Source organism: Mastacembelus armatus, chromosome 17 (assembly GCF_900324485.2).
Source record: "Mastacembelus armatus chromosome 17, fMasArm1.2, whole genome shotgun sequence".
Classification (NCBI taxonomy): Eukaryota; Metazoa; Chordata; class Actinopteri; order Synbranchiformes; family Mastacembelidae; genus Mastacembelus; species Mastacembelus armatus.
The window spans coordinates 7,089,510-7,110,700 of NC_046649.1; the positions used below are offsets into that span (position 1 = coordinate 7,089,510).

Consider the following 21,191-nt stretch of genomic DNA (forward strand, 5'->3'; position numbering starts at 1 on the left):
CAGATGAGATCAGGTGATATGAGATGAGATCAGATCAGATGAGATCAGATGAGATGAGATCAGATGAGATCATATGAGATCAGATGAGATGAGATCAGATAAGATGAGATCAGATCAGATCAGATCAGATGAGATCAGATCAGGTGAGATCAGATGAGATCAGATGAGATGAGATGAGATCAGATCAGATGAGATCAGATCAGATGAGATGAGATCAGATGAGATGAACTTTTTTCATCCCCAAAGAAAAATTCAGGTAGTCTTGTAGTTAATTAAGTCAGTAGTGAGAGTAGTCTTAATTATTTATTAATTATTATCAATAATTATTTTCTTAGCCTAAATAATTGTTTTTTAGTGAAATATTTTGAAAGATGGCAGTTTGCCTTGCACAGACAGGATGTGAACAGCATCAAGGTTTTAGGCAGAGTTTAACAATAATTCTCTTACAGTGAATGTGGTAAAAAAAATTCATTATTTGTCTTAAGTATCATGTTCAGAGATATTTGCAGTGCTGTTTTTTGTGCAACATAGTCAACAAAATATTTTTATGGATCAGCACAAAATTTTGAACAGACACTGCTGGTGACAGTGCATGTGTGAGTATACCATCCTGCAAGTGCTTGATTCCATCAGAAGCTAAGCAGGGCTGGACCTGGATAGTAGTTGGATGGGAGACCCCCTTGGAAGACTAGGGGCCGCTAGACTCACTGAGATTGCACAAGCCAATGCAGTCTTAGTGAGAAAATGAAAGGGTTGCATAAGGAAGGGCATCTGGTGTAAAACTTGTGCAAAATCAATCATTGATCCACTGTGGCAACCCCCATAGGAGCAGCTGAATGAAAATTCATGGTGAAAGTTTTTTGATCTCATCACCTTTCTTCTAACACTTATTTTACAGTTTTAATCTGTTTGACGTTTGGTTCATGACCAATTAACAGCAAATCTAACAACATTCTCATCCCATCTCAGCCGTAGTTTTTGTTTAATGCCAACTGGTAAATGTCAGTATTATAATGCACTAAACTAAGATGGTTAACATGTATTATTGGATATTAAATGTCATATCTGCCAAATATGTTAACACTGATGTTGTGAACTTGCCAGCATATCAATATTAGCGTTTAGCTTAAAATGCTGCTATACCTAAACACAGATAGTCAGTCCTTACATGATACAGAGTGCAGAAGTCTTGAGTAGCTGTTATAATACAGTTGGTCATATACATTTCCAGTTTTGCAAAAAGTACCTCCTATAATCTAAAGGAAAAGAATAACACTAATTACCTCTGTCGCACACACTTTGGAAAGAAAACGTTTGTACTAGACAAACTAGGAAAACAGAAAGATGCATAAATAAATTTGCATCCAAATAAATCTCTGATGCTATTTCTATCCACTTCTCACCCCTGCCCAGTGGTCGGTCTATATCCGGGCTGCAGTGCGTAAAGAGAAGGGTCTCCCTATCCTGGTGGAGTTGCTGAGGATAGATAATGACCGGGTGGTGTGTGCCGTGGCCACTGCATTGAGAAACATGGCTCTGGACATCAGGAACAAGGAGCTCATCGGTGAGTAATAATTCAAAACAAAAACAATACAAGGAATGTACAAAAAAGGTGACTGCTGGTGGATTTTTGTGTAATTTTCAAAGCAAATCAGCTTTACTCAAGCACTTTTTTTGAGTGTTATTTTCTTGGTATGCATAATGTGTTTAATTCTACCTTAATTGAAGATAGTAGGACTGTGGGATCATTGCTGTTAGTAATGGAAGACTGGCAGTGGGTTTGTGGATTTGTTTTTAATAAAACTTACAAATATGTTTTTAACACTTGTCTGTAGATATTTTCTTTCTCTAAGTAGATACTAGTGTTGCTTTGACTGATGCTTGATTTTCCTTTAGAGACCAAAAGATGTTTTGTGCTTTCCTGTTGGTCCCCATAGCAACAAGCACATACCTCCTTCCACTTACTCTGTCTGATGCTTGAGGTTGTGAGCTAAGCAAAATGCGTGTGCAATCTAAGAAAGTGAATCCAACTATTCATGTTAATAGTGTATGTAGGTTTTAAAGTCAATCATACGTCCTGCTGCCATGAGGCACGCTTGTACAGCATAGGCTGACAGGACATATAGCACTGCCCTGTCTTGGGTTGTGTTAACATGATGAAACTGTGTTAGAGACACAGCATATTATGTAGTGGAGACCTCAGAGCTTTTAGCCATAGATATCAATACTGTCTGCACAGACAGATCCACTCTAAGCCAACAGTTTTATTGTTGCAGTGTTGCAAACTTGATTAAGAGCTTGGATTCAGTGTTTGTATGTTTGTAATGATGTCATTATTTCCAATACTTCAAGTATATGGTAATAGTAAAATTAAGCTGTTCAATTATGTTTGATAACTTACTATAATAAGCTAGTTTAAATGTGTGAGAATTTCCATTATAAAGAGAGAATTGCTAAAAAGCAAAATGTCATTAAGAAAATTGAAGTGAGAGTGTATGTATGTGTAAGTTGCACCAACTGTTTTAGTAGGAGTTCAGTAGCATCCAATCTTTTCTTAATCTGCAAATATTATTGTTGAATTGTGCACAGTAAATACCTTTATCGTGGGACAAGTGTAGCATAATTTCTCCTAACAGTTGTAACCAGTTAAACCAGATGTGTCTTCAGCAAAGCTATGTTCAGCAGTTCACTGAGCATCAGGTTATTGTTGCAGAATTGCACATATTCATTTGTATATATGTACAGTAACATTCAGTAGTCTGTGCTGTAACTAACTCGTGCACCAGCAGGATTTATACAGCAATGAAGCATGTAGTGTAAATGTAAAGTATCACTGGGTTATGACATGTTCCTACAAACGCAGCCCCAGAGTGATGACTCAATCAAAATCAGGGGCAGAGGGCAGAAGAGACAAGACTGCCTGACAGCAGTACTGGATCATCAAGGGAACTGTAGTCAGTCAGTGTTTGATCATGCTGCCATGTCTATATCAGTTACCAGACACAAGGCGTCATGTGTTTTTTTTTTTTTTTTTGGAAGGAATAGCAGGGAAATGTTCTTTTACCTATTCTCATCCCAGATTTATATTTAATGACATTATGCCATACATCAAATCAACTAGCTGGAATAAGTTTTATATGTTTTGAGAAACACAATTGACATGGATCCTTTGGTATTACTGACTGACCTTTATCTCTCTATAAATTTTTTACTACCATATAGTTGTTGCCACTGTCACTGCGTAGCTGAATAATAGCAGAAAGCAGAGCTACAGTAAAGTTAAAAAGTGTCATTTAAAGTTAGCCCTGAGTATAATTCAAGTTCAGTTGTACAAATTGGCAACTTTTTCTACTAATGGGCAAAGTTGGTAGAAAGTAGATATTAAAACAAGCTGTCTTTTCCTTTGCTTGATCTGTAAATTAATTCACATTTTTGGGCTAACTAAGCCAGATTCATAGACACTGATAGTAATAATTAATATAAAAATACCAAAAACACAATACGTATATAAAAAGTACTTATGACCATGTGATATTTCAGTTTTTCTTTTTTAATAAATTTGCAAAAATGTCTACATTTCTGTTTTTTTCTGTCAAGATGGGGTGCTGAGTGTACATTAATGAGAAATAAAATGAACCTTTTTGATTTTGGCAAATGGCTGCAATGACACAAAGAGTGAAACATTTAAAGGGGTCTGAATACTTTCCGTACCCACTGTACATTATGATCAAATATAGTGTAACAAATACTCTAATTCTTTTTATTGCATTTATGTTTCCACCCTTTTTCCTTTCCATTCACTTACCCTTTAACATCTATTATTCCGTCATACCACCACTGTTGTCATTTAACGTTTTTTACTGTAACCACAGGTAAATATGCCATGAGGGACCTGGTGCACCGTTTGCCTGGAGGCAGCAACAATAACAACACCAGTGGTGGTGGAGGAGCAGGAGTTAACAGCAGCAGTCTGGTGGGGAAGACCATGTCAGACGACACCATCACAGCTATCTGCTGCGCGCTGCATGAGGTCATCACCAAGAACATGGAGAACACAAAGGCCCTGAGGGACGCCGGCGGCATCGAGAAGCTCATTGGCATCGCCCGCAGCAAAGGAGACAAGTAAGCCAAATGAGAACATGTTAACAGGTGGAAGAGGGACTAAAAACTACAGTAGCAGTGGATGTCAAGGTCAATTACAGAGAGAAGACAAAAGCCACAGGTCATTTTTGGCATTACTTTGCAGTAATAGTCAAAAACTGCATAGTTGCTGAATGAAGTCAGCCAGGATCAAAAATAATATTAATTCAGAATGCAGTTACCAGCATTTTTAATTCAGTATTTGGATGTAATTATACATAAACAAATAACACAATAACTATCATACACAAGGGACATCACAACAAACATAAAATGACCAGAATCCTCCACCAAAGCCACAACATCTCAAAATGTACAGCTGGACTGGATGTAATATCTATTTAATTCATTGACGAATGTTGGTTGTGGAATGCACACTCCTGCATTTTAATGCTAATGAGGCAACCTGCTGTTGTATAAGAGCGATACATGTGGCAATTTGCTCCTTAGCACATAGAAAACAGTTAGACAAAGGTGCCGTATTGGTTATTGCAAGTGATATTTGGACATGAATATCAGGAGGTAGCTGGTGGAGAAGTACCGCCAAACAAACAGATCAAAGTAGGTGGAATTTGACTTCCCTTTGTGAGTGAAAAACACATGCAGCAGAGACGCAAGGGTGCAGCAGCAGGAGGGTGACAGTAGTTTAGAGAGGCTGTGTGCTTGTTTTAGAGCTGTGAGTCACCAATCAAAACACTCAACACAAAACAACAGCCAACCCCTTAAAAACTTAGTGACCCCTTCGCTCTCACCGTCTGTTTACCACTACGCCTACATTTTTTATTATTTGTTTTATTTGACCATTGACAGTAGAGATTAAACATATTAAGCATGGGGGAGAGTGTAGGAGGGACTTTGCAGTTACTTTACATATATGCATTTTAGCTGCTTTGTTAAGCATATTAATGTTATTTTGATTGTGTTTTGTCTGTGTGCTATTAATATTTTTGGATTTTTCTAACTGGCTACTTGGATCATGTTAAATAAAGTGTAAAGTTAAAGCAGTACAGAAACTACCAAGTAAAAATAAAGAATTTGCCAGTTCATCTAAGACTATGACTCTGAATTGCTAACCTTACTTGGCATAGTTGCTTTAAGTGTCTACTTGTTTTGTATCTCTGTTTTATTTACTGAAGAGATATAAAATAATAAATTTCAATGGCATAATATTTTGTATAGTGAAAAGATGTTTAAGAATCAGATTCAGGTCTTAACTCAGTTTTTACAGAATACATGCTACTGCGTTCTGCTTTTGTGGGGTTGTATAACATTTTGAATTTCTCTGTTTTGCATCAGTGCAAGGGCATGGTTTGCAATTATGAAATCCAAACAATAACATTTACCAAAGTGACTTGAAGAAATAAAAATTTAATTTTGTACGTGCTGATAAGACCAGTATGAGCCAATTTCACCCATAGTCATTAGTCAGTTGAGTCAAACCCTGGAGGATGTAGAATGAAATATTGGCCAATCAATCAATCAGCCAAGCAATTATGCAATTTGGCCTGAGAACAATTTAAGTGGCATATTTATTTAGATGAAGATGGCATTTTCATTCTGCATCTTTGGTGTTCTTTTCTCTTTGGAGGCTGCAGTGACTTGATGTTTTACATGCTGGTTTAGTGTTTGTAGTTTATGTCTGTTTCTTCATTATAATGTGTTTTGATAGAGCTCCCAAAAGCACAAAATAAATTGCAGTCAGTTTTTATACTGTTTTTTTTTTTCTCTCTGCTGAATTCCCAGACACAGTCCTAAAGTGGTGAAAGCAGCATCTCAAGTCCTGAACAGCATGTGGCAATACAGAGATCTCCGCAGCCTCTACAAAAAGGTAAAATCTGCATGAGTAAGTGTGTGCTGGCTGTATAAACACTGGAAATGTCATGTTGATAATTCAGCAAGTATTACTGACAGACTAGAAACTGAGTAATTAGAGATGGTACCATTGTACGTTATGCATTATAGTGCATTATTATTAACACTGTTTGGTCAATTACGCCCCTTTCTCCTTTCCTTTCTTCTCCCTCCTTCAGGATGGCTATTCTCAGTACCATTTCATCGGTTCTTCCTCCACGATAGAGAGAGACAGACAGCGACCTTATTCTTCCTCTCGTACTCCGTCCATCTCCCCCGTACGGACCTCACCTAACAATCGATCAGGTGAGTGTACTTCACCCACTCCCCTAGCTTCCCTTTCGTCCTCCATCACTCTTTCCATCAATACATTTCAGTCAAACAAACACCCCTCCAATATAGCTGTCTTCTTCTTTAACCTTCACACTACATCAGCTACCAACAAATTATAGTGCTGTCAAGTAAAAACCTTGCATCCTGCCTCCTAAAAAAGTTCCCTGCCCTTGCATTTTTGAAATTAATGTTTGACTAATATGAGCCCTGAAAGTGACTGTAGAACAGAAATGACATAAATTCATTTATTCATCTATGCAGTATGATCAAAGTGTTCCACTGGTATTACTTTAGGTTATGAATCTCCAATGAATCCTAACAAAAGTCCTTTTTAAACAATGTTGTCATCATCTGTCTTAAAGTAATGGCATCTTGTCATTCAAGTCGGTTATATAACCGTCACATGCTTGCAAACGTTTTTTGCTAATGAAGCCATACTTATGTCATGAGTGTGAGAGTTTCTTGCCCCTGCTTCTTCACAGTGAATTCCCTAAGAAATCAGATTCAACACTTTCTGCTCCCTATTTTATAAAGCCTGACAGTGCACAAGCTTGGACAAGATGCTATGATGCTACTGCTTCTCTGGGTATTAAAATAAAAAATACATGAAGGGGGTGCTATATATATATATATATAAAATGCTCGCTATACCACCGACAGATGTAAAGAGACAGTGACTTATGTCATTTTGATACTGTATTGGAGAGTTTGGTGGTAACAAACATTTATGCTTATTTTAGTTTTTTCTTTAGACAATATCAGTGATTTAGAACCCTCTTACTATGGTTTCATGTAAACATGCAAAAGCAATCCACAAGAAGTGCAGAATAAGTGGATAAGTATTGCCCTCCAGGCTGGGCACATCCTTTAGTCCCTGCTAGGAAAAGAAATTGAGATATGCGGAGACATGGAAATACCCCAGTCACCATATGAATTACACCATTTCACCACGCTGAGACTAACTCAACAATACAGGTTTCTTGCATTTCCCAAAATGCCAAAACTGTCAACCACTAATGTGTGAAGAGAACTCAGGGGATCACAAAGTCAATATGCTACATCCTCTATAGACCATGAATGTCTGTAACAAATCATCCATTCAGTAGTTCTTAGGATATTTCACTCTGGACCACAGTGTCTGTCACTGACAGAAAAGCAGACATTTCAATCTTGAGAACTGTGTGGTTCTAAGGATGGGGAATATATCTTTCTGTTTCTGCTCACTAATTTTGAAATAACTTTATGCGTGCTTTGAATAGGTTTCATAGCGCCACTGATATCTTTAAAAAAAATCACATGAATTGGATTTATGAGGCTATCAAGTGACAGTGTCAAAATGATAAACATTGTATTTTGGAAGTTAATTTCACATTTTTATTTTGTTTCTCAGCTTACAAATGCACAGGCAGTCCCAGATGGTCTATTGAGCCACTTGTTTAATTTCACTGCCGTGTAACAGAGCTCAGGATTGTGTACATTCCTGCTGAAGCAGTAGGCAGAATAATAGGCCAAGTATGTGACTGATATTACAATTGACTGATCAGTGTTAATTGTTAGAAAGCACAGAGGAAACCAGAAGAAGAGAGAGATGCAGACATGCAGACAGGCTGGCAGACTGCATCATAGCCAGCAGCTTCTATATGAAGGACTGTTGATAATAATAATTTGAATATTGGAGCAAACTCTACTGAACCATATGGCACAGAATCAATAACCAGGCTTCATGCAGCATGGCTAAATAGATCTAACACATCTTTACCGCTGATCCCATCCCTCTCGCTCGGTCCACCATGTATTTTTCAAGTCTGTGTGTTTGCAATGTATATATAGTGTCTGTTTTTCCCTGTTTGGATTTATTGATGAGTAATGCCAAGATGGACAGGGCTTAATAGGTCAGTGGGAGTTTGAGAATATGCAATAGCTACATGTGCAGAGACAGCAGCAGTCAGACTGTGAAAGAAAGAGAAGATGGAGTAAAGCAGATGCATGGAGGATGGATGAGTCAGTATTTACCTCTCTGAAATTACACCCTGGTCAAAAAGCTCAGTGTTTGTGAAGAATGACACACACCCACAGAGTCATGACACAAACGGCACCCTATGTGTCCGCTTTTCATTCATTGGCCTCTGGCCTCTCCGCTGTGAAAGGACAGCGCAGTGTAGAGTCAACACTTTTCCTTAAGTTTATTGATAATGTGTTGAAGATGGTTGGTATTTGAAGTATAAAGATGTTCTCTCTCTCTCTGTGTGTGTGTGTGTGTGTGTGTCTGTGTGCAGCAAGTGCTCCTGCTTCCCCCAGGGAGATGATGGCATTGAAAGAGAGGAAGGCAGACTATGAGTCCACTGGTAATGCTAGTTACCTTGGTAACAAGGGTGAACACACATCCCGGAAGGACGCCATGGCGGGTAGGAACTCCATACTGGATATTAGCTTTTAAAACACATGCTTACATAAAACTGATGAGTTGATGCCTTTGGGATTAGTAGCAACAAAATCAAAGTGTATGTTTACAATTATTAATGACTGTGTTGCCCTTACCTCAGCATTTGCTCATTTTCTAATTGGTTTTCTTGCACAGATTGTTGAAATATGAAGCTGGAGCCAGGACACTGTTAGCTTAGCTAAGCAACAAAGACTGGAAATAGTAGCCTGGTAACAGATCCTACTGACCAGTGCCTCTTAAACTCACTAATATTTGATCCACCAAGTTGAAACACCAAGTGTATGCACATGCACACTGCCAGTAGTTGCTTTGTGGGAAACAATGAATTCCAAGCTTTCCCTAATTATTATTGATCAGTTTCATTCCTGAAACACTGTTTCAACAGGGGTTTACCTGTTAACAGTTTGCCTTCACCCCCGTGTCTGACACTGAGTAAGTGGTTCAGAGCAAGCCTACATGTGAAATCTTCCTCCTTCGCTTTCTGCAGGTCAAATCTCTGGTGGGTCTTCCACACTGCACAGAGGAGCTTACGTGTCACCTACTGATGAGCTGAAGTATAATCAGGTACAGCAATTCCTTCTCTCTGTTAAGCAATTTTAATGTGCCTACACTGTATACTGTACAGCTGCTACCACAGCTTTCATCTCAGCCCCCCTCTGCTACTACTAAACCAATATGGAAAGATATAAACAATTGGAAGAAACACTAATGTCACTTTAGTGACTGAGCACCTGCTGCGGTGTAGGCCATTTCTTTACCTCTTTATCTCTGATATCACCCTTAAGAGAGGGAACTGCTCTAAAGACTTAAAGGCACAATGTGAATTGTATGTATGGGTTTTAATAGTGATATCATAAAGATACTATTAAGCCTGCAAAGGACACTATAAACCTGTAAACTATAAACCTATACAGAGCTCCATTTTAGCATTACTGTAATACTGCTGTGGAGTTTTCTCTCTGGTCCGCCATTCATTTGTAAATTACAACCACTAAAAGCTTTTTAAATTGCCTCTCACACTGTTTGGCACAGAGCTGGCTGTATCCCTCAACATACAGTAAGACTTGGCAGTTTCATAGCAACAGGCACTGCTGATAGATGCTACTACTGTATCTGATAAGCCAGCCATCTTGTTGTAAAGCAAAGCCTATTGAGTTAAAGACATTTACTGTCTCACAGCAACCTACATTAATGCAACTGTATTATAGACCATTTGCTTTTATTGAATAATGGCACTGACCTACAGCAGAATAACTGTGTCAAATTCAGGCCTGTCTTAGATGGCAGACTGATGTACGTTTGGGTCGACATACATTGTTGCATTTTATTTTTTGAGGGAAAAACAATATCACCTGGATACCGTTTCCGTCTCTGTTTCACCATCTCCCTGTGGTTGATAAATAGCTGTTAGAGCCTGTACAGACAAATAGAGCTTCTGTTATCTGTCTGTGTTGGTCTGTACGATGTTGAAAAAAAAAAAAAACAGTGTTACCAATTAACCTAATTAGTGGCAAGATGTGCTTCCAGCAGCTGGGATAGGCTCCAGCAGATCCCCGTGACCCTGGCTTTCAGGAAAAATCGTGTATAGAAAATGGATGGATGGATGTTCTTCCAGCTCTTCCTTATTAGTAACACTTACTTTTCCAGACTTTTGTTGCCTCTGTCTCAACTTTTCTGAGATGTGTTGCTGCCATCAATTTCAAAATGACCTCATTTTTTCGTCAAATGGTACATTTTCTCAGTTTAGACATTTGATGTGTTCTATGTTCTATTGTGAATAAAGTATGGGTTTATGAGATCATAATGATCAAATCATTGCATTGTGTTTTTATGTAGATTTTACACAGCGTCCTAACTATTTTGGAATTAGGGTAGTATACTCATCTCTGTTTCCCTCTCTGGCCAACAGTCCGAAGTAGGTATTTATCAGACTAAGAAAACAAAATGAAACCTTTGTTGTGGCACTAATCACATGGTTTAATTAAGACACAAAGCAGGCATCTCATTTTAGCCCTTTTTGTCCAAGACTATCTGGTATCTAGAGGCAACAGAAGCTAAAGAGGCAGTGTGGTGAAATGTCACTTGGTAATTCCAAGGTTGTCACATGTTGTGTGTTCTTAGCTCATTATTGCCTACATTTGGCAGTCACTTTATTGTTTACAAATGTCGAAAGTGTAACCATTTAGCTGAGGACCTGCCTGCAAAAAGAGTTTTGGGCAGTCACCAAGCCTAACCTAACAGAATAGTCAGTCAGTAAATTTCAAATTTTTTGTTTTTACAGGTATCTACTCAAGGCTTGCCTTCAGAGCCCTATCCTCCTTTCCAAAACCCTCCCCCACCCGAAAGCAGCAACTATGAGGACCAGTCATTCTATGAGAACCAGGTTCACACAGGAGGGCGACCCCCACAGGGTGAACTCAACATGCACCTCCAGGGCCTGAAGTCCACTGGCAACTATGTAGACTTCTACTCAGCCTCACGGCCCTACAGTGAGCTCAACTACGAGACCAGCCACTATCCAGCCTCACCAGACTCCTGGGTCTAATGGGACACAAAGGAGGAGGATGAGGAGGAGAGGACAGAGGAAGGAAGAAAGGATGGTGAAGGGGGTAGTTTAAAAGTGGAGGAGAGAAGACGAGAGGACGCTTTCCCTCCCTCCTCATCCTCCCTTGTAGTTCCTGAGTAGCATCGTAGGTAGCAGGACAACAGAGGGGGATTAAGGAGTGCAAGAAAAGAGACACGTGGAGAAAATGTAAGACATTACACTCCTTTCAGAGACAGCTGATGAAGAAGAGAGAGGGGACAAATGAAGAGTCAAAAGCAAACAGAGAGCGGCCACGCATGTGCATGCACACCACCAACAAAACAACAGACACATTTTATTTCTGTGTTTAGTTTGTGATCAACAGCTGCTAGAGAAGGTTCCAGCAGACAGGAAGGACCTCCTGCACCTGAAGGCCTGTGGATGCAGAATGTCAAAGAGGCGGACGTGATAAAGGACAGAACAAAGGAAAAGCCTGGTTGAAAAAGTCAGAAATATATTTGGACAAAGAAGGACAATGAAAGAGAAACAGATCAGTGGACTCGAGGTGGACTCGAAAGTTTTGGGTTGCGAGCGGAACATGAGAGAGATACCTGGGCGAAACCTGTAAATATGTGGTATTGCAACATGGCTTTTAGTAATGTGAAGCACAAGAAGCAGAGTTGTAGGACATGTAGGATGTCTGTCACACAAACTTTTATTTCTCTCTATGGCTTCAGTGTGTTGAATCCTCCTCTGGGCAAAGAATGCTTCTGGACTTTGTCATTTGTAACAGTTCTTTTTCTTTTGTTGTGTTTCTACTTTTTTAATTCTCAATTCCGGTTGTATAGTATTTGATGTACACTGTACATTTACGGAGATGCATTGTGTATTGTACATTGCACTATTTTCTGTGTCATGTCAGGCCTTTTGCCACTGGGTCAACCTCACTTCCTCACTTAGTACCCGCCCCCACACACACGTATACACACAGTATCTGCACCCAGGCGTCCAGAACTCATCACAGCTAAAGACGAAGGTCAACACAACGTTAGAGTGAAACACTGGACATGAACTGAGTACTGAAGCGACATTTCTGGTAGGACACGGTGCTCCTTTTACTGCCCTACAGACAGTTTTCACAAAGTAGAAGCGAGTGCAGCTGCCAAAATAGCTGAAGTGAGGCTCAAATGTTTGAGCAGCCTTTTTTATGACAAAACTCGCATTTTTTTTTGTTTTTTTTTTTTTTGAGGCTAGCTTTGGTTTTTTTGGTGGCTGTCTTTCTCATTAACACTACAAATCCCCTTTTTGTTTCCATGAGCCCTTCCTTCAAGAGAAGTGTATAAAACCGTGCCAAACAAAGGGTTACTTCCTCTTAGCTGATGAAGGCAGGGGCGTGAGGGGCGTGTAAAAGGGTCCAAGTTCAGCTGAAGCTTTCAGCTGAACATCTTCACGGTTCTAACAATGCTAGTTTGTAAATGCTTTGGTTTTTCTAAACTGTGTTTTACTGGGATGAAAACTGTCTAACTGCACCAGGACTTGGGAGAAAATTAAAGATAAAATTTTAAAAAAAGAAAACCACGGAGGAACTGTGACCAGGCGGAGCCTTGCTTCCTCCAAAGTTGTACAAAATTAGTTGATTTCTGTGTTGTACAATAATCAATGTTTCAAGTACAAAAAAAAAGACCTTTTCTGAGAGATGAGTGGCAATTCTAACTTCACGGTAGACAAAACTGTTAATAGACTATGGATATATATTATATAAATATAAATATATACTTTTTATGTGCAGATGTGGATGTCACTTATAGCAGCAACATTATGGAAAAAAACGTTAAAAAAAACAGCTACATGTAGGAATTTTGTTCACATTTTTTTCTGGTCAACACACTAAATTGTCAACTTTGTGTAGTAATGTTGTTGCTATGTGGAGTAGAGTAGACCAGGGCCCAGGGATCCGCGTTGTCACTAAAGCAGTCCAAAAAGGTGCTACATCTGTGAGAAGTATTTCAAACACAGCTGTATTTAACCTGTGCACAAAATATTTGCCCCCCTCTTGGATCCAGTACACACTATGGATTATCAGATGCTGAGTTTTTCTACAGGTCACAGGTGACTCCTTTAAATCAAATAACAGAGAACAGTCTAAAGTTTTTTTCTTCCTAAAAGTGTGTTTCCCATGCATGAAACCCCCAGTTCTGATCAATTGGTCTCATTAAACTAATAGCCAAACTTGTACCCATGAATGCATGAGTATTTGTTGTTGTAGATTTGACACTAAATGTTTCTCTCTTTTTATTTTTATTTTTATTTTTGGTTTTTTTGCAAATGAAAAAGGCTAAATTGTACAATGTGACAACAGACCCTGGTTCTCCCTACCCACTGCTGTTTAGAAGTGCTAGAGGTCATCTCAATGCTTGACTCATGCTGTCCCCACAAAAACACTGGATGAAAAACCGATGTACTGTATTTGTTAGTAAGCATCTGGATACTGACAACGTTATGTATGTCCTTGTGATCCTTAGGATGAGAAACCTGACTATAAGACCTGTATGGAGATATAACGTCGGTAACTTTTCTGTTGATAGACCAAATGTGTTTTAAAAAGAGAATTGTGAATCTTTCTATTGCCTCAAACAGATTGCAACTGCTCCAAAAATATAAACGAACCATCAAAGAAACACTGATTTTTGGGGTTGTCTGTCCTATTGTCAAAAAATGGAGTTTTCCAGTGTGCTAACATGCTAACATACTGTTTAAGTACAACTAGGCCTATACATTTTTTTTAATATTCCTGATTCCGGATTTTTTTTATGATATTTCCAAACACAAACTTTCTAAGCTGAAGTGCCTCTCAGGGATGCTATTGTTTTTCTCCTGTACAATTTACAAACACACTCACAAGGAACTGAAACTCACTTGAGACAACCCATCCGTCATAGTGAACAATCAATTTTACAAAGTAAATAAGGTTATTGTTTTGTGGTACGTGGAGCATGGAGGAACCATTTTTCAACTGTCTGGATAGTGCATTCGTGGACACTCCGACATCTGGATATTGGTCGCCATCTTCCTGAGCTACAGTATGAAAGTTGACTCCAGCAGAAAAATGTGAATTTAAAAAGTAAGTATTCAGAAAACGACTTTCAAGTCGACTCTGTACTTACTATGAGTCTTCTTATTCCCTGTTGCAATCATAACCCTGCACCCTGTACAAGTGGCATTCAAGTTCCACATAAACAGACTCACAACTCGCCCCTATACTTCAGACCTGACTCACACAATAAGAGGAAACATTTTTGAGAAATGTTTTGTTCTGTATAACTTAATAATTTGATAATGCAACACAGTGTGTCTGTGCAACACAGGCTTAGGATTATTCCTGAACCTCAACGGTCATGGACCAACATCACTCCCAGCCTAATCACAATCACAATCAATTCACGGCAATAGTAACAATAAACTGCAGAAACATATAAAACAAATACAGGATTGTATTACCCTAGTGCATGATGGGAGGGTCTATTACATGACTAGTGTATGTGGAATCACATGAGCACAAAGCCAACCAAACAAATATAGACAATGCTCTTGGAATAGACCTATTAAGTTGGAAACATTAGACCTGGGACTCAACCTGAATTGTAACTTAAAAGATTTCAGATTGAGACTTTCATTTTTCAGCTTATGAACATCTGTTGTTTTCTTGCACTTTTGTTTGAAAATTTGCACCAGAAAAACAATATCAACAGGGTCCTGTATTTCTGTATACCTGTCAAAAAGCCCTGTCATGTAGCATCATTCTGTGTCAAAGTCTAGTTCTTATAACCTTATAACCAGTTTATTTCACACTCACATGGTGCATTTTAAAATTGTTTCAAAGATAATCAATAACATGCTGCAATGGCAATGCAATCATATTTTAACTCTCTTGAATTTTGACAAGAGAGTAATGCACATAATTTTTACTTTTGATGAATTTCCTATCACTAACTATTTTAACAGTTTGTCAGCACTTAAGCAAACAAGTAAAAGAATAAATCTGGGTATTTAAACCTCCAGATGATGAGAGTTAGGTTTAAACACGGAAGCAGAAACGTGTTGCTATATATATTGCATCAACATTTACAAAACATTTTATGTATTTGTGAGGAAAACAATTAACAACACATGAAAATGCTCACACTCTTCATAGATGTTAAAGATGTTGGATCTATGCTGTTTCTCATATAGCAGCCTGTGAGCATGTGTTCATATTAATGCTACATGTAACTATATTAATGTCTAAAGGGCCATGAGTGCTCTCTTGTGGTCATTACAGCAATTGCAACACAGGTCAGGGTGGCAGCCATTTTAGTCTCCGAGGCTTGTGCTGCATGACTCTATATGCAGATAGATGAGCAAACCACAGGCACAAGTTTTGTCTGTGAGAGATGGGGTTAGGTCATGTGTTTTGTTATTACACCGGTACTGCTGCAGCACAGAGCAGAGGCGAGTTGTCTGACACTGCTCCAGAAATGAGAGGTGAGCTAAAGTGCATCTTTTTGTTTTTTATCTCAGCTACAACACATATCTTTTGTAGGACACCCAGGCTTAAAACAACATGAGGCAGACTCTGGAGGTTGGTTTAATAAATTATCTTAATTCTCAACCTGCCTACCTATGATTTCAATTCAAATCAATTCAATTTATTTGTATAGAACAAATAAATCACAATACAATCATTTTAAAGCACTTCACAGAAGAAACCCAAAAATTGACTTAGGAGTAAGCACTTGGTGATAGTGCTTTAATAGAAGAAACCTTCAGCAGAGCCAAGCTCAGTTTGAGAGGGGAGGAGAGGAGAGGAGAGGTGAGGAGAGGAGAGGAGAGGAGAGGAGAGGAGAGGAGAGGAGAGGAGAGAGGGGAGGGGAGGAAAGGGGGGGAGGAGAGGAGAGGAAAGGAGAGAGGAGAGGAGAGGAGAGGAGAGGAGAGGAGAGGAGAGGAGAGAGGGGAGGGGAGGAAAGGGGGGGAGAGAGAGGAGAGGAGAGGAGAGGAGAGGTGAGGAGAGGAGAGAGGGGAGGGGAGGAAAGGGGGGGAGAAGAGGAGAGGAGAGGAGAGGAAAGGAGAGAGGAGAGGAGAGGAGAGGAGAGAGGGGAGGAGAGGAGAGGAGAGAGGGGAGGGGAGGAAAGGGGGGAGGAGAGGAGAGGAGAGGAGAGGAGAGAGGGGAGGGGAGGAGAGGAGAGGAGAGGAAAGGAGAGGAGAGGAGAGGAGAGGAGAGGAGAGGAGAGGGGAAAGGAGAGGAGAGAGAGGAGGGGAGGGGAGAAGACAGGAGAAGAGAGGAGAGGAGAGGAGAGAGGGGAGGGGAGGGGAGGAGAGGGGAGAGGAGAGGAGAGGAGAGGAGAGGAGAGGAGAGAGGGGAGGGGAGGGGAGGAGAGGGGAGAGGAGAGGAAAGGAGAGGAGAGGAGAGAGAGGAGGGGAGGGGAGAAGACAGGAGAGGAGAGGAGAGGAGAGGAGAGGGGAGGGGAGGGGAGAAGAGGAGAGGGGAGAGGAGAGGAGAGGAGGGGAGAGGAGAGGAGAGGAGAGGAGAGGAGAGGAGAGGAGAGGGGAGGGGAGGGGAGGAGGGAAAAGGTATGCAGAACTCATTTTGCTAAAATGTGCTTCTGCATTTAGTTGCATGTAATTGTGAAGAGACTGGAGAGGCATTTGATTTTTCTCAGCAGGTTTAGGATTATTCCTGAACCTCAACGGTCATGGACCAACATCACTCCCAGCCTAATCACAATCACAATCAATTCATGACAACAATAGTAACAATAAACTGCAGAAATATATAAAACAAATACAGGACTGTATTACCCCAGTGCAGAAAGTTTTAAGTCTAGCCTTAAAAGTACAGAGAGTGTCTGCCTCCTGAACCCAGACTGGGAGATGGATCCACAGGAGAGGAGCTTGATAGCTAAAGGCTCTGCCTCCCATTCTGCTTTTGGAAACTCTGGGGACCACCAGTAGACCTGCACTCTAAGAGCGAAGTGGTCTATTGAGATAATATGGTACTATGAGGTCTTTAAGGTATGAAGGATCATGAAGGGATTTGTATGTGAGGAGAAGGAATTTAAATTCTATTCTGGATTTTACAGGGAGTCAATGAAGAGAAGCCAATATAGGAGAAATATGATCTCTCTTGCTAGTTCCTGTCAGGACTCTGGCTGCGGCATTCTGGATTAATTGGAGGCTTTTTATGGCGATACTGGGACATCCAGATAGTAATGAGTTACAGTAATCTAGCCTTGAGGTAACAAATGCATAGACTAGTTTTTCTACATCATTTTGAGACAGGATGTTCCTAATTTTGGAAATGTTGCGCAGGTGAAAGAATGCAGTTCTAGAGATTTGTTTTATGAGTGAATTAAAGGACATGTCCTGGTCAAAAATAACTCCAAGGTTTTGTCACAGTAGGGCAGGACGCCGGAGCTATGCCATCTAAAGATGTTGATATGAATTCAGAGAGATGTATAGAAAAGAAGCAGTGATCCTATAGATGATTCAAGAGCTACTGTAGTAGAAGATTCATTTATTGCAGGTATAGGAAGCATCTGATGAATTTTATCTCTAATAGTTGTGATTTTATTTGTAAAGAAACTCATAAAGCCATCACTGCTGAGAGCTAAGGGAACACTGGGCTCAACAGAGCTTTGACCTTTTGTCAGCCTGCCTACAGTGCTGAAAAGAAACCTGGGATTGTTCTTATTTTCCTCTATTAGTGATGAATAGTATGCAGTTCTGGCTTTACGGAGAGCTTTTTTATATGTTAGTAGACTGTTTTTCCAGGCTAGATAAAATTCCTCTAAATATGTGGAACGCCACTTCCTTTGTAGCCTTTGTGATGCCTGCTTTAAGGTACGAACATGTAAATTATACCATGGGGCTAATCTCCTCTGATTCACTAAGTTCTTTGGCAGAGGGGCCACAGTATCAAGAGTTTCACACAGTGAGGTTACAGCGCTGTCAACAATATGATCAGTTTGATAGGGAGTAGGATTGAGGCAGCTGCCCTCCACTATGTTTATACTTGGCATAGATGCAAATAAAGATGGAATCATTTTCTTAAATTTATTAACAGCGTTGTCGGATAAACATCTGCTGTAGTGGAATTTTCTTCCAGACGCTGCATGATCCATCATTTTAAATTCGAAAGTTATTAAAGAATGATCTGACAAAACAGGATTTGGGGGAAAAACTATTAAATGTTCAATTTCGATGCCATAGGTCAGAACAAGATCAAGGGTGTGATTAAAACAGTGGGTGGGTTTATTAACGTTTTGAATGAAACCAATTGAATCTAATATAGAATTAAATGCAATGCTGAGGCTGTTATTTTCAACATCTACATGAATGTTAAAATCTCCCACTATAATAACTTTATCTGATCTAAGCACTAAATCAGACAGGAAGTCTGGAAATTCAGTTAAAAACTCTGAGTAAGGGACAGGTGGACGGTACACAATGACAAGTAGAACTGGTTTTTGTGTTTTCCAGTTTGTATGTGAGAGACTAAGAGTGAGGCTCTCAAATGAGTTATAACTGTTCTGAGGATGAAAGTTTAATAATAAGTTTGAGTGGAAGATTGCAGCTACTCCTCCACCTCGACCTGTGCTTCGAGGAACATGATCATTTTTATGACTGAGGGGGGTTGATTCATTCAGACTGACATATTCATCCTGCTGTAACCAGGTTTCAGTAAGACAGAGTAAGTCAATTTGGTGATCAGTTATCAAATCATTTACTAACAGAGATTTAGATGAAAGAGACCTAATATTTAATAATCCACATCTGACTGTTCTGTTTTGCTGTTCAATAAGAGGAGTAGTCTTAATTTTTATTAAGTTTTCATGAATAACTCCTCTTGTGTTATCTTCTGATGTATCTGATTTAGATGTTCAGGCAGCAAACAATCTCTATGGGGTTTGGGCCAGATTTCTAGAGATGAGAGCTGCACCATTCAAAGTGGGATGGATGCCGTCACTCGCTACCAGACCAGGTTTTCCTCAGAAAGTGGCCCGGTTGTCTATGAAGCCCACATCGTTTGCTGCACACCACCTAGACAGTCAGCGACAGCTAAACATGTCATCACTGGTCAGATTGGGGAGGGGTCCAGAGAAAATTCTGACATTGTTTTTGCAAAGTTACACACCGACTCAACATTAATTTTAGTGACCTATTATTAGTATTGATGTAATCAGGTGTCATTGCTTGAATGAATAAAAATCTGACCATATTTCTGTTTAGCCTTAGCCAGCAGTTTCAGATTTGACTCCATGTGGCTCTGGCCCCAGGAAACATTTGACTATGATCGCTGAAGTCTCAAACTTCATGTTTCTTCACTATGGAGCTACCAATTACCAGAACTGGTTTCTCAGCGGGTGTGTCGCTGAGCAGACAAAAACTGTTAGAAACGTGAACAGGCAGGTAATGAGCCATGGGCTTCTGCTTATAGCAGGTTGTTTCCATCGGACCATCACCCAGGCTAATTCTCTGGGCTGCTCCAGAGCTTCTCTTGGACAGCTAACAGACCCTGAGCTTGGTGGCTCCAGTGAAAGTGAGTTAACTGGCCAAGTATGGTGACCCATACTCAGAATTTGTGCTCTGCTTTTTAACCCAATCCCAAGTGCACACACACAGCAAGTGAACACACACACACCATGCACACACACCCGGGGCAGTGGGCAGCCAATGCTGCAGCGCCCGGGGAGCAGTTGGGGGTCCGGTCCCTTGCTCAAGGGTCTCACCTCAGTCGTGGTATTGAAGGTGGATGGGGCGCTGGCTGTTCACTACGTGCCACCGACAATTTCCCCGCCGGACCTGAGACTCAAACCTGCAATTTTCAGGTTACAAGTGCGACTCCCTATCCACACCTGCTAATGGGGCTGGGCTAGCTGGCTTTTGTTCAAATGTGCAGATCCACGTTTCCAAATCAGTCAAAGATGGTACTTGACTAGTACAGGAATAGGTAACAGCTTAGGAATTGTAAAGAGAATATAGTTGGCTTTTAGGTGTTAGACTAGAGCTAATCTGTAAACAAGCTGTACAGAAACAAGTTGTGGATCATTCTAATGAAGCATCACTAGAACTATCTCAATCTTTAAAGAAAATACTGTGGAAACATATAGCTAGATGGATGAATAGACTTTAGATGCATTTTCTTCATCCTGCAGAGGAAAATCAGCTAGTCTTGTAGTTAGTTAAATTAGTGAGCAGTGAGTAGGTAGAGCCTGTAGAGCCTGATGGCAGTGGGGATGAAAGATCTCCTGTATCGTTCTGTTCACTGCAGCTGCTTTTCTGCTCCATCAGGATGTTGTGGAGTGATTAGTGTCATACTATAATAAGACATCATTTTGATGTATACTCTACTACACCATATTCACCACATGCTATACCAAGATGTGTCTGAGAAGATTCTTAGTCATGCAGGTGAAGTTACCTAAATGTTGAGTCATGGAAACTGGACTTTTAGTTTTTAAGTCAACTTTACACCACAGAGCAAACAAAGGGGGAGGATGACACACACTTGAAGACAAACCTGTGGCTAAGTGGGCTTTCAACAAGGCAACATCCACATCAGGCAGAAAATCAAAGAGACACAGCTGAGCCTCAAGATCCACAGAGGAAAAACCTGATTATTCCTTATGTAGCAGGTGTTTCAGAGAGGCTTAAATGGATTTTTGGGAAACATCAGATACCAGTTCACTTCAAACCCACCAACACACTGATACAGAGACTGGTTCACCCTAAAGACCAGATACCAAAACAAAAGAGGAGCAATGTGGTATACACCATACAGTGTAAGGAAGAATGCTCAGAACTCTACATTGGAGAAACCAAAAAACCACTTAACAGGAGGATGGCCCATCACTTCTTTTCCAC

General features: G+C 40.1%; 1 protein-coding gene across 7 annotated transcripts in view; it reads left to right on the plus strand.

Annotated features, from left to right (window-relative positions):
- ctnnd2b (catenin (cadherin-associated protein), delta 2b) overlaps positions 1 to 13,948 on the plus strand; it is a 151,541-nt gene extending 137,593 nt beyond the window's left edge. For all 7 annotated transcript variants that reach the window (XM_026314351.1, XM_026314349.1, XM_026314352.1 and 4 more), the window contains 7 exons: positions 1,414 to 1,564; positions 3,873 to 4,122; positions 5,884 to 5,968; positions 6,171 to 6,297; positions 8,601 to 8,729; positions 9,255 to 9,331; positions 11,049 to 13,948. In XM_026314351.1, coding sequence (XP_026170136.1) covers positions 1,414 to 1,564; positions 3,873 to 4,122; positions 5,884 to 5,968; positions 6,171 to 6,297; positions 8,601 to 8,729; positions 9,255 to 9,331; positions 11,049 to 11,312 — 1,083 coding nt within the window. In that variant the 3' untranslated portion in view covers positions 11,313 to 13,948. The remainder of the gene's footprint in view (positions 1 to 1,413; positions 1,565 to 3,872; positions 4,123 to 5,883; positions 5,969 to 6,170; positions 6,298 to 8,600; positions 8,730 to 9,254; positions 9,332 to 11,048) is intronic.
- Positions 13,949 to 21,191: the final 7,243 nt, after the last annotated feature.